This window comes from Oncorhynchus masou, chromosome 12 (genome assembly GCF_036934945.1).
Source record: "Oncorhynchus masou masou isolate Uvic2021 chromosome 12, UVic_Omas_1.1, whole genome shotgun sequence".
Classification (NCBI taxonomy): domain Eukaryota; kingdom Metazoa; phylum Chordata; class Actinopteri; order Salmoniformes; family Salmonidae; genus Oncorhynchus; species Oncorhynchus masou.
Genome location: NC_088223.1, coordinates 19,350,382 through 19,367,570, shown reverse-complemented (window position 1 = coordinate 19,367,570; position 17,189 = coordinate 19,350,382). Strand labels below are relative to the sequence as shown.

At 42.0% G+C, this 17,189-nt stretch overlaps 1 protein-coding gene across 2 annotated transcripts in view; it reads left to right on the top strand.

Annotated features, from left to right (window-relative positions):
- vps50 (VPS50 EARP/GARPII complex subunit) overlaps positions 1–17,189 on the top strand; it is a 231,718-nt gene that overhangs the window by 109,241 nt on the left and 105,288 nt on the right. For both annotated transcript variants that reach the window (XM_064979831.1, XM_064979830.1), the window contains exons 14-16: positions 14,831–14,922; positions 15,829–15,923; positions 16,519–16,617. In XM_064979831.1, the coding sequence (XP_064835903.1) occupies positions 14,831–14,922; positions 15,829–15,923; positions 16,519–16,617 (286 nt within the window). The remainder of the gene's footprint in view (positions 1–14,830; positions 14,923–15,828; positions 15,924–16,518; positions 16,618–17,189) is intronic.

The window sequence follows — 17,189 nt, the reverse complement described above, 5'->3', positions numbered from 1 at the left end:
TTGGATGGAACATAACACTGGCAAAAGGCTAGATATCTGATGATGTATGACCTAATGGCAACATTGAATGTCTATCTTTGCGCATCAAGAATATGACGTTGCCTGGTTACGCGTTCTAGGCATCCATTACAGATGGGATTGGCTACTATGGCACCTTGATAGCCTTGTAACCAATGAGATAAGCTTTCCAGGGATATTCAGTTGACCTGGGTGGTACATAGCAAGGCCTAGAACCTTTTATGCGTAATGTGCACTATTTCTGCCTGGCTGAGAGAGGAGATGCACCGAGCACACTACATTACATTGTGAACAGATTTCATCGATTTAATTCAATCTCTTTTAATAAATGGATCGCTGGTCACTTTAATAATGCTTCCATATCTTGCATAACTCATCTCATATGTATATACTGTATTTTATACCATATATTGCATCTTGCCTATGCTGCGCTGTCATTGCTCATCCATCCATTTATATGTATATATTCTTATTCCTTTACTTAGATTTGTGTGTATTAGGTAGTTGTTGTGGAATTGTTAGATTACAGCTAATCTCCCTTCTTACTCCTTTGTTAAATAACACTTTCCTCTATTTCCTGTGTGATGTCAGTGGGCCTGGGATTTCCTATTCTTTCTTTTCTTCCATTCTGTCTCTCAGGCAGTGACTCATGCAGTCGTTCTTGGCCCAGTCAGGAGAAATAACAGTGCAATTTGTTCACCTCTCTGTGATATGGTTAGGATGCACCGACAGGTCATCCTTAGCCGGCCAGGTGTTTTACATCACCGGAACTTGTAAAACCATTACTAGAGGGACTCAATGAATACAACAAAGAGCTGCTGTTTTTATGTGTAAGTTCATGTTTAAGTTGTTATTCAGCACTGTCAACACTTTGGTAAACACTTTTATAAGCCATGAAATGCACTGCAGCTGCAATGAATGACTACAGCAAAGTGTTCCGATAAGCCGCTAATAATAACAACTCAAGCTTCTTTTTTTTTTTAATATTGAGGAATATTAACTTAACTTTATCTGGTCGTTGGATTAACAACATGAATTGTTGCACGAGGGAGAAATAATGCAGTGTGACTTGAGTTAGTGGTGCCTCTAACACTGTGATGCAGTGCCTTAGACTGCCGCGCCACTCAGGAGGCCCCATATTGTATATCCTTAGTGACTAACATGCAGTTGTCGGGGAGGGGGGGGGAGGGGGTGTAATAGATTTCGAACACTGTCGGGCCATTCAAAGTGACAATTCCAATCAGGCAAACCAAGATGTGACAAATTATGAGATTCACCTTACAAATCAGGAAATGCATTATTTAAAATGAGTAGCTATGATGAGCTGTCATATGTCTGACATCACATGCTCTTTACACTGATTGTGTCTATCTGTATTCATGATCAGTTAGAGAATTGCCTACTTTCATCACCCAGTGCTGGAAATGCATTATGATAATAACAATAGCAAAATTCACTCTCAGCAGAGCTGTGACAAATCACACCCTCCAAGTGTGTCTCGGGGAGTTGGGATATGCCAAAACACGTTTCTAATTCACACATGCGTATCAATACACACTTGTACATGTCTGAATTAGGACAAACATAAGTACCCCCCAAATGTTAGTATTCTAATTGAGAGGGCTCTCCAGGGATGGTGCGTTCTGCCCAACGCATCACCTGGGCAAACTACCTGCCCTCTAGGACAACAACCACCCGAGCCACTGCCTGTTCACCCCGCTATCATCCAGAAGGCGAGGTCAGCACAGGTGCATCTAAGTTGGGACCAAGAGACTGAAAAACAGATTCTATCTCAAGGCCATCAGACTGTTAACCATCACTAGCTCATGAGGCTGCTGCCCTATATACATAGACTTTAATGTTGACCTATTTTGCACTACTCATCTCATATGTATATGCTGTATTCTATTCTACTGTATCTTAGTCTATGCACTACTCATCTCATATGTATATACTGTATTCTATTCTACTGTATCTTAGTCTATGCACTACTCATCTCATATGTATATGCTGTATTCTATTCTACTGTATCTTAGTCTATGCACTACTCATCTCATATGTATATACTGTATTCTATTTTACTGTATCTTAGTCTATGCACTACTCATCTCATATGTATATGCTGTATTCTATTCTACTGTATCTTAGTCTATGCACTACTCATCTCATATGTATATACTGTATTCTATTCTACTGTATCTTAGTCTATGCACTACTCATCTCATATGTATATGCTGTATTCTATTCTACTGTATCTTAGTCTATGCACTACTCATCTCATATGTATATGCTGTATTCTATTCTACTGTATCTTAGTCTATGCACTACTCATCTCATATGTATATGCTGTATTCTATTCTACTGTATCTTAGTCTATGCACTACTCATCTCATATGTATATACTGTATTCTATTCTACTGTATCTTAGTCTATGCACTACTCATCTCATATGTATATGCTGTATTCTATTTTACTGTATCTTAGTCTATGCACTACTCATCTCATATGTATATACTGTATTCTATTTTACTGTATCTTAGTCTATGCACTACTCATCTCATATGTATATACTGTATTCTATTCTACTGTATCTTAGTCTATGCACTACTCATCTCATATGTATATACTGTATTCTATTCTACTGTATCTTAGTCTATGCACTACTCATCTCATATGTATATAAAGTGGCTGTTCCACTGGATGTCAGAAGGTGAATTCACCAATTTGTAAGTCGCTCTGGATAAGAGCGTCTGCTAAATGACTTAAATGTAAATGTAAATGTATATACTGTATTCTATTTTACTGTATCTTAGTCTATGCACTACTCATCTCATATGTATATGCTGTATTCTATTCTACTGTATCTTAGTCTATGCACTACTCATCTCATATGTATATACTGTATTCTATTTTACTGTATCTTAGTCTATGCACTACTCATCTCATATGTATATGCTATATTCTATTCTACTGTATCTTAGTCTATGCACTACTCATCTCATATGTATATACTGTATTCTATTCTACTGTATCTTAGTCTATGCACTACTCATCTCATATGTATATGCTGTATTCTATTCTACTGTATCTTAGTCTATGCACTACTCATCTCATATGTATATGCTGTATTCTATTTTACTGTATTTTAGTCTATGCACTACTCATCTCATATGTATATGCTGTATTCTATTTTACTGTATCTTAGTCTATGCACTACTCATCTCATATGTATATACTGTATTCTATTTTACTGTATCTTAGTCTATGCACTACTCATCTCATATGTATATACTGTATTCTATTCTACTGTATCTTAGTCTATGCACTACTCATCTCATATGTATATACTGTATTCTATTCTACTGTATCTTAGTCTATGCACTACTCATCTCATATGTATATACTGTATTCTATTCTACTGTATCTTAGTCTATGCACTACTCATCTCATATGTATATGCTGTATTCTATTCTACTGTATCTTAGTCTATGCACTACTCATCTCATATGTATATACTGTATTCTATTCTACTGTATCTTAGTCTATGCACTACTCATCTCATATGTATATGCTGTATTCTATTTTACTGTATCTTAGTCTATGCACTACTCATCTCATATGTATATGCTGTATTCTATTCTACTGTATCTTAGTCTATGCACTACTCATCTCATATGTATATACTGTATTCTATTTTACTGTATCTTAGTCTATGCACTACTCATCTCATATGTATATGCTATATTCTATTCTACTGTATCTTAGTCTATGCACTACTCATCTCATATGTATATACTGTATTCTATTTTACTGTATCTTAGTCTATGCACTACTCATCTCATATGTATATGCTGTATTCTATTCTACTGTATATTACTCTATGCCGCTCTGACGTTGCTCGTCCAAATATTTATATATTCTTAATTCCATTCCTTTACTTAGATTTGTGTGTATTGTTGTGAAATTAATAACATCTACTAAACACTCGTATGTGACCAATACATTTTGATTTGAGATAAATATGGTCATTAGTATATCTGTAAAATCTAAAGAACAGCTCGAACATCTCATCTGAATTATGAACACTGTCCAAAGAAACTTTCCTGTGTCTGTCGGGCTCTGTTTTGCTCTGTTAGGCTCTGTTCTAATTACTTTCTCCATGCTCCTCTAATTTTGTCAGAGCTTTGGACACCATTTTGGTTGACCTGAATGGGTGGGTGGAATGTGGGTGTAAAATGTTAACGACATCTTGGGGGATAGTATCTGTATAGTCTTTTGTGTCATTTGGCTGTCTGACTCACTGTCACCTCTGAGTTTGACACTTCCAGAACTTCTGTCAGTATGCCTGCAATGTTGATGCTGCACAGTTTTCCATTAACAATCAGTCAATAGGATCTGTGGAGAGGAGGTTTGATATAAACATCCAGTTCACCTAGAAAATTGGAGGCCTCTCGCTCTTCAGTGTTGTGACTGCAAAATAATAGTTAAATGCGTAGCGCATATCGTATTAAACAGGTCTACAATATAGTTAATATTGTGTATTTGATTGAAATAATTAAAGTATTACTATTGATATAATATATATCAAGGGTATTAAAAGGAGAGTTTCAAATGAATTATTTTCAAATGAAGTCACCCTTTTTTAAACTTCCCAGTTGGAATGGGTCAGTGCAGATGTCATCTTCTGTCCACACTCTGACAGCAGTTCATGTCAAAAGACTAGTAGTCCAAGTCCTCTGGATGAAGCTCCAGTCTGCACAAAGATGGATAAAAATAGCAATGTTTTGTGGGAAAATATCAAGTGGAGCCAAAAGCCCTCACAAGGTGACACTAGTCACGAATGGGCACCCGTTTTATAGTACCTGAGTTCTCCAGTAGCTTGTTTATTTTTTCTGTGATGTCATATTGTTCTCTATCATAATCCCTGGATTATATTCCGTAACTGTAACATCCCTGAATATTTACCACTTTCTATAACTAGAGGTTTCAATAGGTAGGGATGTCACTCCAAAAGACCGAGCCTATATGTTTAGTATAGTTTCAACTGCTGTCTTCATCAGTGGAGGCTCCACAGAGGAGGAAGGGGAGGACCGTCCTCTCCAGTAAATTTCATGTAAAAAAAATGTAACATTAATAAAGGTACAATTTTTAGATGAAACTATACTAAACATATTCATCACCAAATAATTTATTTAAACACAATGTTTTGCTATGGTCTACAGTAGCCTCAACAGCCGTCTCAGCTAGTTTCTGTCCTCCTCTGGGTACATTGACTTCAATACAAAACCTAGGAGACTCATGGTTGTTACCTGCTTCCATAGATGTACACAGTAATTATGACAACTTCCGGAGGATGTCCTCCAACCTGTCAGAGCTCTTGCAGCATAAACTGACATGTTGTCCACCCAATCAAAAGATCAGATAATGAATATCATACCGAAAGCTACAGCTAGCTAGCACTGCAGTGCATGAAATGTGGTGAGTAGTTGATTCAAAGAGAGAAAGCCAATAGTTGAACAGTTTTGAACAAATTAAATTCTTCCAAAATTAAGGAGAAGGAAGAGCGAGAGCTATATTCGGTGAGAGCTATATATGTATTTTTTAACTTTCACTTAGATAGAAAATGCAGTCAGACAGTTTTGCCTACTCAACACCCAGCTCAAACAGAGAGGGATGCTATGTTATGTTAGCTAGCTTCTTGAGGCACCCATCCCGTTAGCGGGACATCCACTGAATTGCAGAGCGCCAAATTCAAATTAAATTACGAAAAAATATTTATTTTTCATGAAATCACAAGTGCAATATAGCAAAACACAATTTAGCTTGTTGTTAATCCACCTGGCGTGTCAATGTCAATAAAGCTTTTCGGCGAAAGCATACCAAGCGTTTATGTAAGGACATCTCTCTCAGTAGACAAAATATTACAAACAGCTAGCAGCCAAGTAGATTGGTCACGAAAGTCAGAAAAGCAATTCAATCGCTTACCTTTGTCTTCGGATATTTGCACTCACAAGACTCCCAGTTACACAATAAATGTTCCTTTTGTTCCATAAAGATAATTTTATTTTATATCCAAAATACCTCCATTTGTTTGGCGCGTTATGTTCAGAAATCCACAGGCTCGAGGGGTCACGACATTGCATCTACGACAAGTTCGTAGAAACTTGACATCTACGACAAGTTCGTAGAAACATGTCATGTTTTTTATAATCAATCCTCAGGTTGTTTTTACAATATATAATCGATAATATTTTAACCGAGACTGTAGCTTCTTCAATAGGAGAGATAGAGAGAGAAATGTCTGCTCCAAGCTGTTGCGCATGCAAAACGCTGCTGGCACCCAGCCGGCCCACAGCCATCCACTGACGCGATGTGATCGATCTCGCTCATTTTTCAAAATAAAAGCCTGAAACTATGTCTAAAGACTGTTCACACCATGGGGAAGCCATAGGAAAAGGAATCTGGTTGATATCCCTTGAATTGGAGCGAAGGCAGGCAATGGAACAGAGAGCTTTCAGGAAAAACAGCACTTCCGGGTTGGATTTTCCTCAGGTTTTCGCCTGCAATAGCAGTTCTGTTATACTCGCAGACAATATTTTGACAGTTTTGGATACTTTAGAGTTTTCTATCCTAATCTTACAATTATATGCATATTCTAGCTTCTGGGTCTGAGAAATAGGCAGCAACCTCATGCACCTCATGATTTGTACAGGGGAAATTCAAGTTTCATGCAGTAGCCTAAGCCTACTGATGTTACATTGAGCTGGGTGAATGGAATATGAATGACAGTCATCAAATATGCTGTCATAGAAATATAATGCCACACTGAATCAAAATAATCATCCTCCCTAATCTTAAATGGCACAAACCACCACTGGTCATCATCTAGGTCACATGAGTTTTTCTTCTCTTTTTGATTGAGGTTAATGCAAGTGCTCTCAGAGGATGGTAGTGGTTGAGCGTTCACATCTTATGTGGCTTGTACAAAGAAAGACAAGTGTAGTTTAGCCACATAAGAGTTACCTAGGCTCAGGTTGATATTAACTTCATGCCGGCAAGGTCTTTTTCTCCTTCATTTGTCCCGGCTTGTTGTGTTTGATTTGATGTTTGTGTCTGATATGGTGTGTATTGATGTCTGTGTCTGTTATGGTGTGTGTGTCTGGGTGCGCTTTTCCACTGCGGCGGTTCTGTGACGAAATTGCCCTTCAGAGCTGTAGGGTTTAGGAATGACCTCTCTCAGGCCCCAACAAAGTTTGAAGGTCACCTCAAGCTCAACCGCTTTCTTTCAGTGGAATTCAATGTTTATTCTCCAAATACCCCATGTTTTATGGTTCCCCTTGAGATGTACTGTAGCCAGCCAGTGATTTCTACAACCTTCACTGCTTAATGTGCACTCACATCAATACACAATACCCTATTAAACATACAGACATCAATACACACCCTATTAAACATACAGACATCAATACACACCATATTAAACACACAGACATCAATACACATCATGTTAGACACGCAGACATCAATACACATCATGTTAGACAACCAGACATCAATACACATCATGTTAGACAACCAGCCATCAATACACATCATGTTAGACAACCAGACATCAATACACATCATGTTAGACAACCAGACATCAATACACATCATGTTAGACATTCAGACATCAATACACATCATGTTAGACACACAGACATCAATACACATCATGTTAGACACGCAGACATCAATATACATCATGTTAGACACGCAGACATCAATACACACCCTATTAAACATACAGACATCAATACACATCATGTTAGACACGCAGACATCAACACACATCATGTTAGACACGCAGACATCAATACACACCCTATTAAACATACAGACATCAATACACATCATGTTAGACACGCAGACATCAATACACATCATGTTAGACAACCAGACATCAATACACATCATGTTAGACAACCAGACATCAATACATATCATGTTAGACACGCAGACATCAATACACATCATGTTAGACACGCAGACATCAGACATCTGTAGAGGTTGAATAGGCTAGTAATAGGGGTTGCAACAATTTCGGCGGATCATTTTAAAGAGTGTCCAGATTTTCTAGCCCAGCTGATTTGTAGGGATCCAGATTTTGCAGTTCTTTCAGAACATCAGCTGTCAGTTGCTACAGAGGGTGCGGAGATGTTGGCAGGGGTTGGGGTAGCCAGGTTGAAAGCATGGCAAGCCGTAGAAAATGCTTATTGAAATGATCGATTATCGTAGGTTTATCGGTGGTGACAGTGTTTCCTATCCTCAGTGCAGTTGGCAGCTGGGAGGAGGTGCTCTTATTCTCTGCGACTTTAGTGTACCAGAACATTTTGGAATTAGTTCCCACAGGAAGATAATGTCTGTTTGAAAAAGCCTTAGCTTTCCTAACTGATTGAGTATATTGGTTCCTGACTTCCCTGAAAAGTTGCATATTGCGTGTGCTATTCGATGCTAATGCTGAATGCCACAGGATGTTTTTGTGCTGGTCAAGGGCAGTCAAGTCTTGGGTGAACCAAGGGCTATATCTGTTCTTAGTTCTAAATTTTTTTTGAATGTGGCATGCTTAATTAAGTTTGAAAGGAAAGTACTTTTGAAGAGCAACCAGGCATCCTCTACTGACGGGACGAGGTCAATATCCTTCCAGGATACCCGGTTGATTAGAAAGGCCTGCTCACTGAAGTGTTTTAGGGAGCGTTTGACAGTGATGAGGGGTGGTCGTTTGACCGCGGACCCATTACGCATGCAGGCAATGAGGCAGTGATCACTGAGATCCTGGTTGAAGACAGCAGAGCTGTATTTAGAGGGCAAGTTGGTCAGGATGATATCTAAGAGGGTGCCCATGATTACAGATTTAGGGTTGTACCTGGTAGGTTCCTTGATAATTGTTGGTTAAGGGCTTGGTTAAAGGCTTGTAAGTAAGCAATTCACTGTAAGGTTGTGTTCACTGTACCTGTTGTATTCGGCGCATGTGTCAAATACAATTTGATTTGATACAGGGTTGACTGACGGCAGCCTGGGACTGTTTGGATGCAAACAGGGGGTCGCCATCAACACGTTGTGTAAAATAGAGTAATGAGTTGCTTTTCCGTCTGTGTGGGGGATAGTCCTGAGACTGATCTCTGCTCTCTCATCCAGAGTTTCCTCAATGTGTTACTTCTTGTCTCAGAACTGTTGGGCTCTGTCATTTTCATATGGAGGGAATGATGAAATGGAGAGAACTTCGCCCGGGTGTCACTGAGAAGAATTGTATTACTTCAATGGAATCTTCTCAATCGTATAAATTACAGCTATTTGTTATTGACTGCAGAGGGTAGGCAACATTCCCCTAAGCTCATATACAGGAAGTCTTCAGGTCTAAGCCAGTATTCCTCCTCTCTCCTGCTCTTCTTCTCTCTCTGATGTGATGCCTGGCGAGGCTGGCTGGCTGGCTGGCAGAGAAGGTGCTGTGACCTCTTAGGTGTCTGTCTGAATTACATGACAATGGCTGTAACGTATGTCTCTTTCTCGCGGTTCTGTTCCTGTCATCACATCATCTACGGAGGAAACACTGAGCCAAATGAGGAGGGTATGGAAATGGGGCTTATCAGTAGCACGATGGCTAATGTGGACGGCTGCCAACATTACTATTGGCGTTGTAAATTACAGAAAGTATAATGGGGTGGAGAAGGAAAGATGACACTGTTAGTGCTACGAGGATGGGGGTGGGAGATGTTAAGCAGCTGGATGTGAAGCAGCTGGATGTGGAGTTCCTGGGCTGGCGTGGTTACATGTGGTCTGCGGTTTTGAAGCCGGTTGGATGTACTGACAAATTCTCTAAAATGACGTTGGAGACATGGTAGAGAAATGAACATTCAGTTCTCTGGCAACAGCTCAGTTGGACATTCCTGCAGTCTGTATGCCAAATGCATGCTCTCTCCACTTGAGACATTTGTGGAACTGAGTTGTGTGACACAACTGCACATTTTAGAGTGGCCTTTAATTTCCCCAGCACAAAGTGCACCTGTGTAATGATCAGAGTTCAGTAAAGTGTTTGCGGAAAAAAATCTTGACATTATCTCAACCAGCTTCATGAGGTAGTCACCTGGAATGCATTTCAATTTAAAGCTGCCACCCCAAGGTAGGGGTTGATATACAGAGGATAGCCCTATTTGGAAAAAATGCCTAGTCCTTATTATGGCAAGAACAGCTCTAATAAGCAAAGATAAACATGAAGGTCAGTCAATCTGAAAAATGTAAAAAACTTTCTTAATAGTGCAGTCGCAAAACCATCAAGCGCAATGATGAAACTGGCTCTCATTTTGTATTTTTTTTATTTTACCTTTATTTTACTAGGCAAGTCAGTTAAGAACAAATTCTTATTTTCAATGACGGCCTAGGAACAGTGGGGTAACTGCCTGTTCAGGGGCAGAACGACAGATTTGTACCTTGTCAGCTCGGTGATTCAAACTTGCAACCTTTCGGTTACTAGTCCAATGCTCTAACCACTAGGCTACCCTGCCGCCCCTCATGAGGACTGCCACAGAAAGGAAGACCCAGAGTTACCTCTACTGCAGAGGATAAGTTCATTAGTGTTACCAGCCTCAGAAATTGCAGCCCAAATAAATGCTTCTCAGAGTTCAAGTAGCAGACACATCTCAACATCAACTGTTCAAAGGAGACTGCGTGAATCAGGCCTTCATGGTCAAATTGCTGCAAAGAAACCACTACTAAAGGACACCAATAATGATAAGTAGAGACTTGATCGGGTCAAGAAACACGAGCAATTGACATTAGACCAGTGGAAATCTGTCCGTTTGGTCTGATGAGTTCAAATGTTTTGATTTTTGGTTCCAACCGCCGTGTCTTTGTGAGACGCAGAGTAGGTGAACGGATGACCTTCACATGTATAGTTCCCACCATGAAGCATGGAGGAGGTGGTGTCGGGGTGCTTTGCTGGTAACACTGTCTGTGCTTTATGTAGAGTTCAAGGCACACTTAGCCAGTATGGCTACCAGAGCATTGTGTAGCGATACGCCATCCCATCTTGTTTGCGCATAGACAATCATTTGTTTTTCAACAGGACAGTGACCCAAAACACCCCTCCAGCCTGTGTAAGGGCTATTTGATATTTGATGGAGTGCTTCATCAGATAACCTGGCCTCCACAATCAACCCAAATGAGATGGTTTGGGTTGAGTTGGGCCGCAGAGTGAAGGAAAAGCAGCCAATAATTGCTCAGCATTTTTGATGTCTTCACTATTATTCTACAATGTCAAATAGTAAAAATAAAGAAAACTTCCAAAAAGGGGGTTTGTCCAAACTTTTGACTGGTATTGTATTTGCAAATAAATTCCTTAAAAATCCTACAATGTGATTTTCTGGATTTTTTTTCCTCATTTTGTCTGTCATAGTTGAAGTGTACCTATGATGAAAATGACAGGCCTCTCTCATATTTTTAAGTGGGAGAACTTGTACAATTGGTGGCTGACTAAATATATTTTTTTGCCCCACTGTATATACAACCATTCCAGCTTTGCGGATTTTGCTGCGAAGAGACAGAATCATTAGATCACTTGTTTTGGTACTGCCCATATGTAGCTTGTTTTTGGTCACAGGTTCAGGATTGTATGAAGAATTGCAACATTTACCTGGAGCGAACTCTGCCAATAGCACTGATGTTACCCCAGGAAATCTTACGTTTTATTATACAAACAGCCGGGAGGAACTATTGGATATAAGAGCAACGTCAACTTAACAACATTACGACCAGGAATACGACTTTCCCAAAGCGGATCCTCTGTTTGTCCCACCACCCAGGACAATGGATCGGGTCCCAGTCGGAGACACAAAACAACGGCGCCTCAGAAGGGGCAGAAGAAGTGGTCTTCTGGTCAGGCTCCATAGATGGGCACATCGCACCGCTCCCGAGTTTACTACTCGCCAACGTCCAGTCTCTTGACAAGGTAGACGAAATCCGAGCAAGGGTTGCCTTCCAGAGCGACACATCAGAGATTGTAATGTTCTTTGTTTCATGGAAATGTGACTCACTCGAGACACGCTATCGGAGTCGGTACAGCCACCTGGTTTCTTCACGCATCTCGCAGACAGAAACAAACATCTCTCTGCTAAGAAGAAGGCTGGCATGCCTTATGATTAACGAGACCTGGTTTGATCATAACAACATACAGGAACTCAAGTCATTCTGTTCACCTGACCTAGAATTCCTCACAATCAAATGTCGTCCGCATTATCTACCAAGAGAATTTTCTTCGATTATAATCACAGCCGTATTATCCCACCCCCTCCCTCCCTCCCCCCAAGCAGACACATCAACGGCACTGAATGAACTTCATTGGACTCTGTAAACTAGAAACCACATCCTGTGGCTGCATTCATTGTAGCTGGGAATTTTAACAAGGCGAATCTGAAAACAAGACTACCTAAACTTTATCAGCATATGAAATGCCCTACCCGGGCAGAAAAAAATCCTGGACCATTGTTACGCTAACTTCCGCGACGCACACAAAGCCCTCCCTCTCCCTCCTTTCGGAAAATATGACCACGACTCCATTTTGTTTGCTCCCAGCTTATTGACAGAAACTAAAACAGGAAAGGCCCATGCTCAGGTCTGTTCAACGCTGGTCCCACCAATTTGATTCCATGCTTCAAGATTGCTTCGATCACGTGGACTGGGATATGTAGCGTTGGATAATAACATTGATGAATACGCTTATTTGGTGAGCGAGTTTATTTGCAAGTGCATCGGTGATGTTGTCCCCCAGCAACTATTAAAAATACCCCCAACCAGAAACCATGGATTGATGGCAGCATTCGTGCAAAACTGAAAGCGCGAACCACTGCTTTTAATCAGGGCAAGATGACCGGAAATATGACCGAATACAAACAGTGTAGCTATTCAAACAAGCTAAGCGTCAGTATAGAGACAAAGTAGAGTCGCAAGTCAACAGCTCAGACACGAGGCATGTGGCAGGGTCAATCACGGACTACAAAAAGAAAGCACAAGAGGAATACCTATGTAAGAATGCTGTTCATCGACTACAGCTCTGCATTTAACACCATAGTACCCTCCAAACTCGTCATTAAGTTCGAGACCCTGGGTCTTGACCCTGCCCTGTGCAACTGGGTCCTAAACTTCCTGACGGTCTGTCCCCAGGTGGTGAGTTTAGGAAACGGCATCTCCACCCCGCTGATTCTAAACACTGGGGCCCCACAAGGGTGCATTCTCATCCCTCTCCTGTACTCCCTGTTCACCCATGACTGCGTGGCCATGCACGCCTCCAACTCAATCATCAAGTTTGCAGAGGCAACTACAGTGGTGGGCTTGATGACCAACAACGACGAGATGGTCTACAGGGAGGAGGTGAGGGCCCTCGGAGTGTGGTGTTAGGAAAATAACCTCACACTCAATGTCAACAAAACAAGGGAGATGATCGTGGACTTCAGGAAAAAGCAGAGGGAGCATCTCTCTATCCACATCGACGGGACAGCAGTGGAGAAGGTGAAAAGTTTTAAGTTCCTAGGCGAACACATCACAGACAAACTGAAATGGTCCACCCACACAGACGGTGGTTTGTCACCAAAATCACTCAAACTTTTACAGATGCACAATCGAGAGCATCCTGTCGGGCTGTATCACCGCCTGGTACGACAACTGCTCCGCCCACAACCGTAAGGCTCTCCAGAGGGTAGTGTGGTCTGCACAACGCATCACCGGGGTAAACTACCTGCTCTCCAGGACACCGACACCACCCGATGTCACAGGAAGGCCATAAAGATCATAAAGGACAACAACCACCCGAGCCACTGCCTTTTCACCCCGCTATCATCCAGAAGGAGAGGTCAGTACAGGTGCATCAAAGCTGGGATCGAGAGACTGAAAAACAGCTTCCATCTCAAGGCCATCAGACTGTTAATCAGCCATCACTAACATTGAGTGGCTGCTACCAACATACTGACTCAATCTCTGACTATATCACTAGTCACTAAACTATGCCACTTTAAACAATGCCACTTTATATAATGTTTACATACACTACTCTTCTCATATGTTTATACTGTACTCTATACCATCTACTGCATCTTGCCTATGCCGTTTGGCCATCGCTCATATTCTTATTAATTCCTTTACACTTGTGTATGTATAAATACTGTTGTGAAATTGTTTGATTACTTGTTAGATATTACGTCATGGTCGGAACTAGAAGCACAAGAATTTTACTACACTCGCATTAACATCTTCTAACCGTGTGTATGTGACCAATACATTTTATTTGATTTGGTGCGCGATTTTGAAACGTCATAGTCAATTGATCAATATTATAATAAGTAAAAATGTTCCTCTTTAATTTACAATCTGTAGAAGCTATGAGAGTAGAAATGTTCAGAACTTTTGTGAAACATTACATTGCAGTTGAAAAATGTATGGCAATTAGAATAAATAATATTTGTTTTAATATATGGAGGATTGGTAATTATTCAGACAATTATATTGATAGGACCCACAATCTATTTGCAATATTAATGCTACTCTAACAAAGCGAAAGGTTGAAAAGCAAAGGTATTGCTTGTACTATTAAGATGGGGGTGAAACAGTCAACATTTGCCCCAATCAGTTAATTCAGTCCAATCTGTTCCAAAGTCAGTTCTAGATGCATCTGAATGAGCAACTGACATCATGAGCACCTACGAACAAGACAACAACAGATGATAGAATAAGGCCTGGTACTTCGGTGTGATGTATTTATGAATCAATGTGTGATTTGTGTCCCCAGATGAAGCGGGTGCTGCAGACACCGAAGAGGCGGTTGTTGACCACAGCTATGTAAAGAAGAAACTGGAGCATGGACTCACTCGAATCTGGCAGGTCAGAACACAAGCTTTCTTCTCTCTGGCTCTCGCTCTCTCTCTCCCTCCCCCTCTCTCCTCTCTCCCTCCCCCTCTCTCCTCTCTCCCTCCCCCTCTCTCCTCCCCTCTCTCCTCTCTCGCTCCCTCTCTTCTCTCTCGCTCCCTTTCTTCTCTCTCGCTCCCTCTCTTCTCTCTCGCTCCCACCCCACGTCTCGCTCTCTCTCGCCCCCCCCCCGTCTCGCTCTCTCTCGCCCCCCCCCCACGTCTCGCTCTCTCTCGCCCCCCCCACGTCGCGCTCTCTCTCGCCCCCACGTCTCGCTCTCTCTCGCCCCCACGTCTCGCGCTCTCTCACCCCCACGTCTCGCTCTCTCTCGCCCCCCCGTCTCGCTCTTTCTCGCCCCCACGTCTCGCTCTTTTTCGCCCCCACGTCTCGCTCTCTCTCGCCCCCCACGTCTCGCTCTCTCTCGCCCCCTACGTCTCGCTCTCTCTCGCCCCCCACGTCTCGCTCTCTCTCGCCCCCCACGTCTCGCTCTCTTTCGCCCCCACGTCTCGCTCTCTCTCTCTTCCCCCCACGTCTCGCTCTCTCTCGCCCCTCTCACGTCTCGCTCTCTCTCGCCCCCACGTCTCGCTCTCTCTCGCCCCCCCCCACGTCTCGCTCTCTCTCTTCCCCCCACGTCTCGCTCTCTCTCGCCCCTCTCACGTCTCGCTATCTCTCGCCCCCCCCACGTCTCGCTCTCTCTTGCCCCCCACGTCTCGCTCTCTCTCGCCCCTCTCACGTCTCGCTCTCTCTCGCCCCTCTCACGTCTCGCTCTCTCTCGCCCCTCCACATCTCTCTAACAAGTTTTCTCTTCACCCACCATAAAGTCTCTGGAGATGAGTCTAATCTTTAATATTGTCAAATCGTCCTCCCCTTCTCTTCCTACAGGAAGTCCAGCTAAAAGTGAAAGCCTATCTGCTTGGTACAGACATGTCTAACTTCAAATATGACGACTTCATTGTGGTCTTGGATGTTATCAGCAGGTAATGACGCCTACATAGAAATATAATTGATAGAATTGAATGGGGATACCCGTTCTAGTAATTATATTTCTACGACCACATCCTCATTAGCACTAATTGGTTTGAACGACAGGGGACCGAAACCTCAAGCTCTCCCTCTGTCCCCCAGTCCATGTGAAACCCCTTGTTTTAAATGAACAACCACCAAAGCGAAGAGGGAGTTATGTGGGCATCAATGAATCTGCTTGTTCTGCCAACAGAACAGGGTCATAATCAGGCTCTTTACAAGCTTGTCAATTAAGGAATCGGGTTTCTGGGTCAGCTGTGTCCTTACAGGTCAGTGGGGAGAGAGAATAGGGGATCCTCAGGGATCAGTCTCAGGGCCACATGGCTGTGAAGTAACTCTATGGGGTTAATTAGGGAACTTGAACTACTGGTGAATAAATAAAAAAATCCCTTGCATTTGTGTTCTTTTGATCTCATTTGGCATTGTTCCTCCTTTCTCTCCCCATCCTTTCTGTTTCTGTGTCTCTGTAAATCACACACACACACACACACACACACACACACACACACACACACACACACACACACACACACACACACACACACACAGGCTGATGCAAGTGGGGGAGGAGTTCTGCGGCAGTAAGTCAGAGTTGCTGCAGGAATCCATCAAACGTCAGAGCGTAAACTACTTCAAGAACTACCACAGGTGAGGTCCCTGCCGAGCCCTAGCTAGCGAATGTTTACCCAAGTTAGAAGATCTTTTTCCTGGTTGGATGCGTGTGTTTGCACCATCTGCACAGGAAAACAATGGTCTGTTTACATCATTATTGTTTAGTTTAGTTTGTTTAGTTTATTTTTATTTTTACAGGGACAGTGCACATTAATCAACGTTTCAGTAAAAGTGCCGGTTTTAGCCAGCCGGCTAATTTTCAACCGCAGTCCCTGGGCAGGTTATTAAAAACAATTACAATATAGACAATAGCAACATAGAACAAGCAAGACATAGCAACATAGGACAAGCAAGACGTAGCTAACAGACAGAGCAACATAGAGCAAAAAGCAGCAAGACAAAATTCATAAAAGCAACAAAGTGTTTCCACACAAGCTACAGACAACAGACAACATGGAAAGCGGCAATACACAGCTAGGGACCATGTTCACAAATCTGATTGACCTTTAGCCATGTCTTCAAGCATTTTGTGAAAGTGTGATATGTGGTGCAGTTATGTGTGTCTGATGGCAGTGTATTCCAGACATGGGAAGCTCTCACAGAGAATG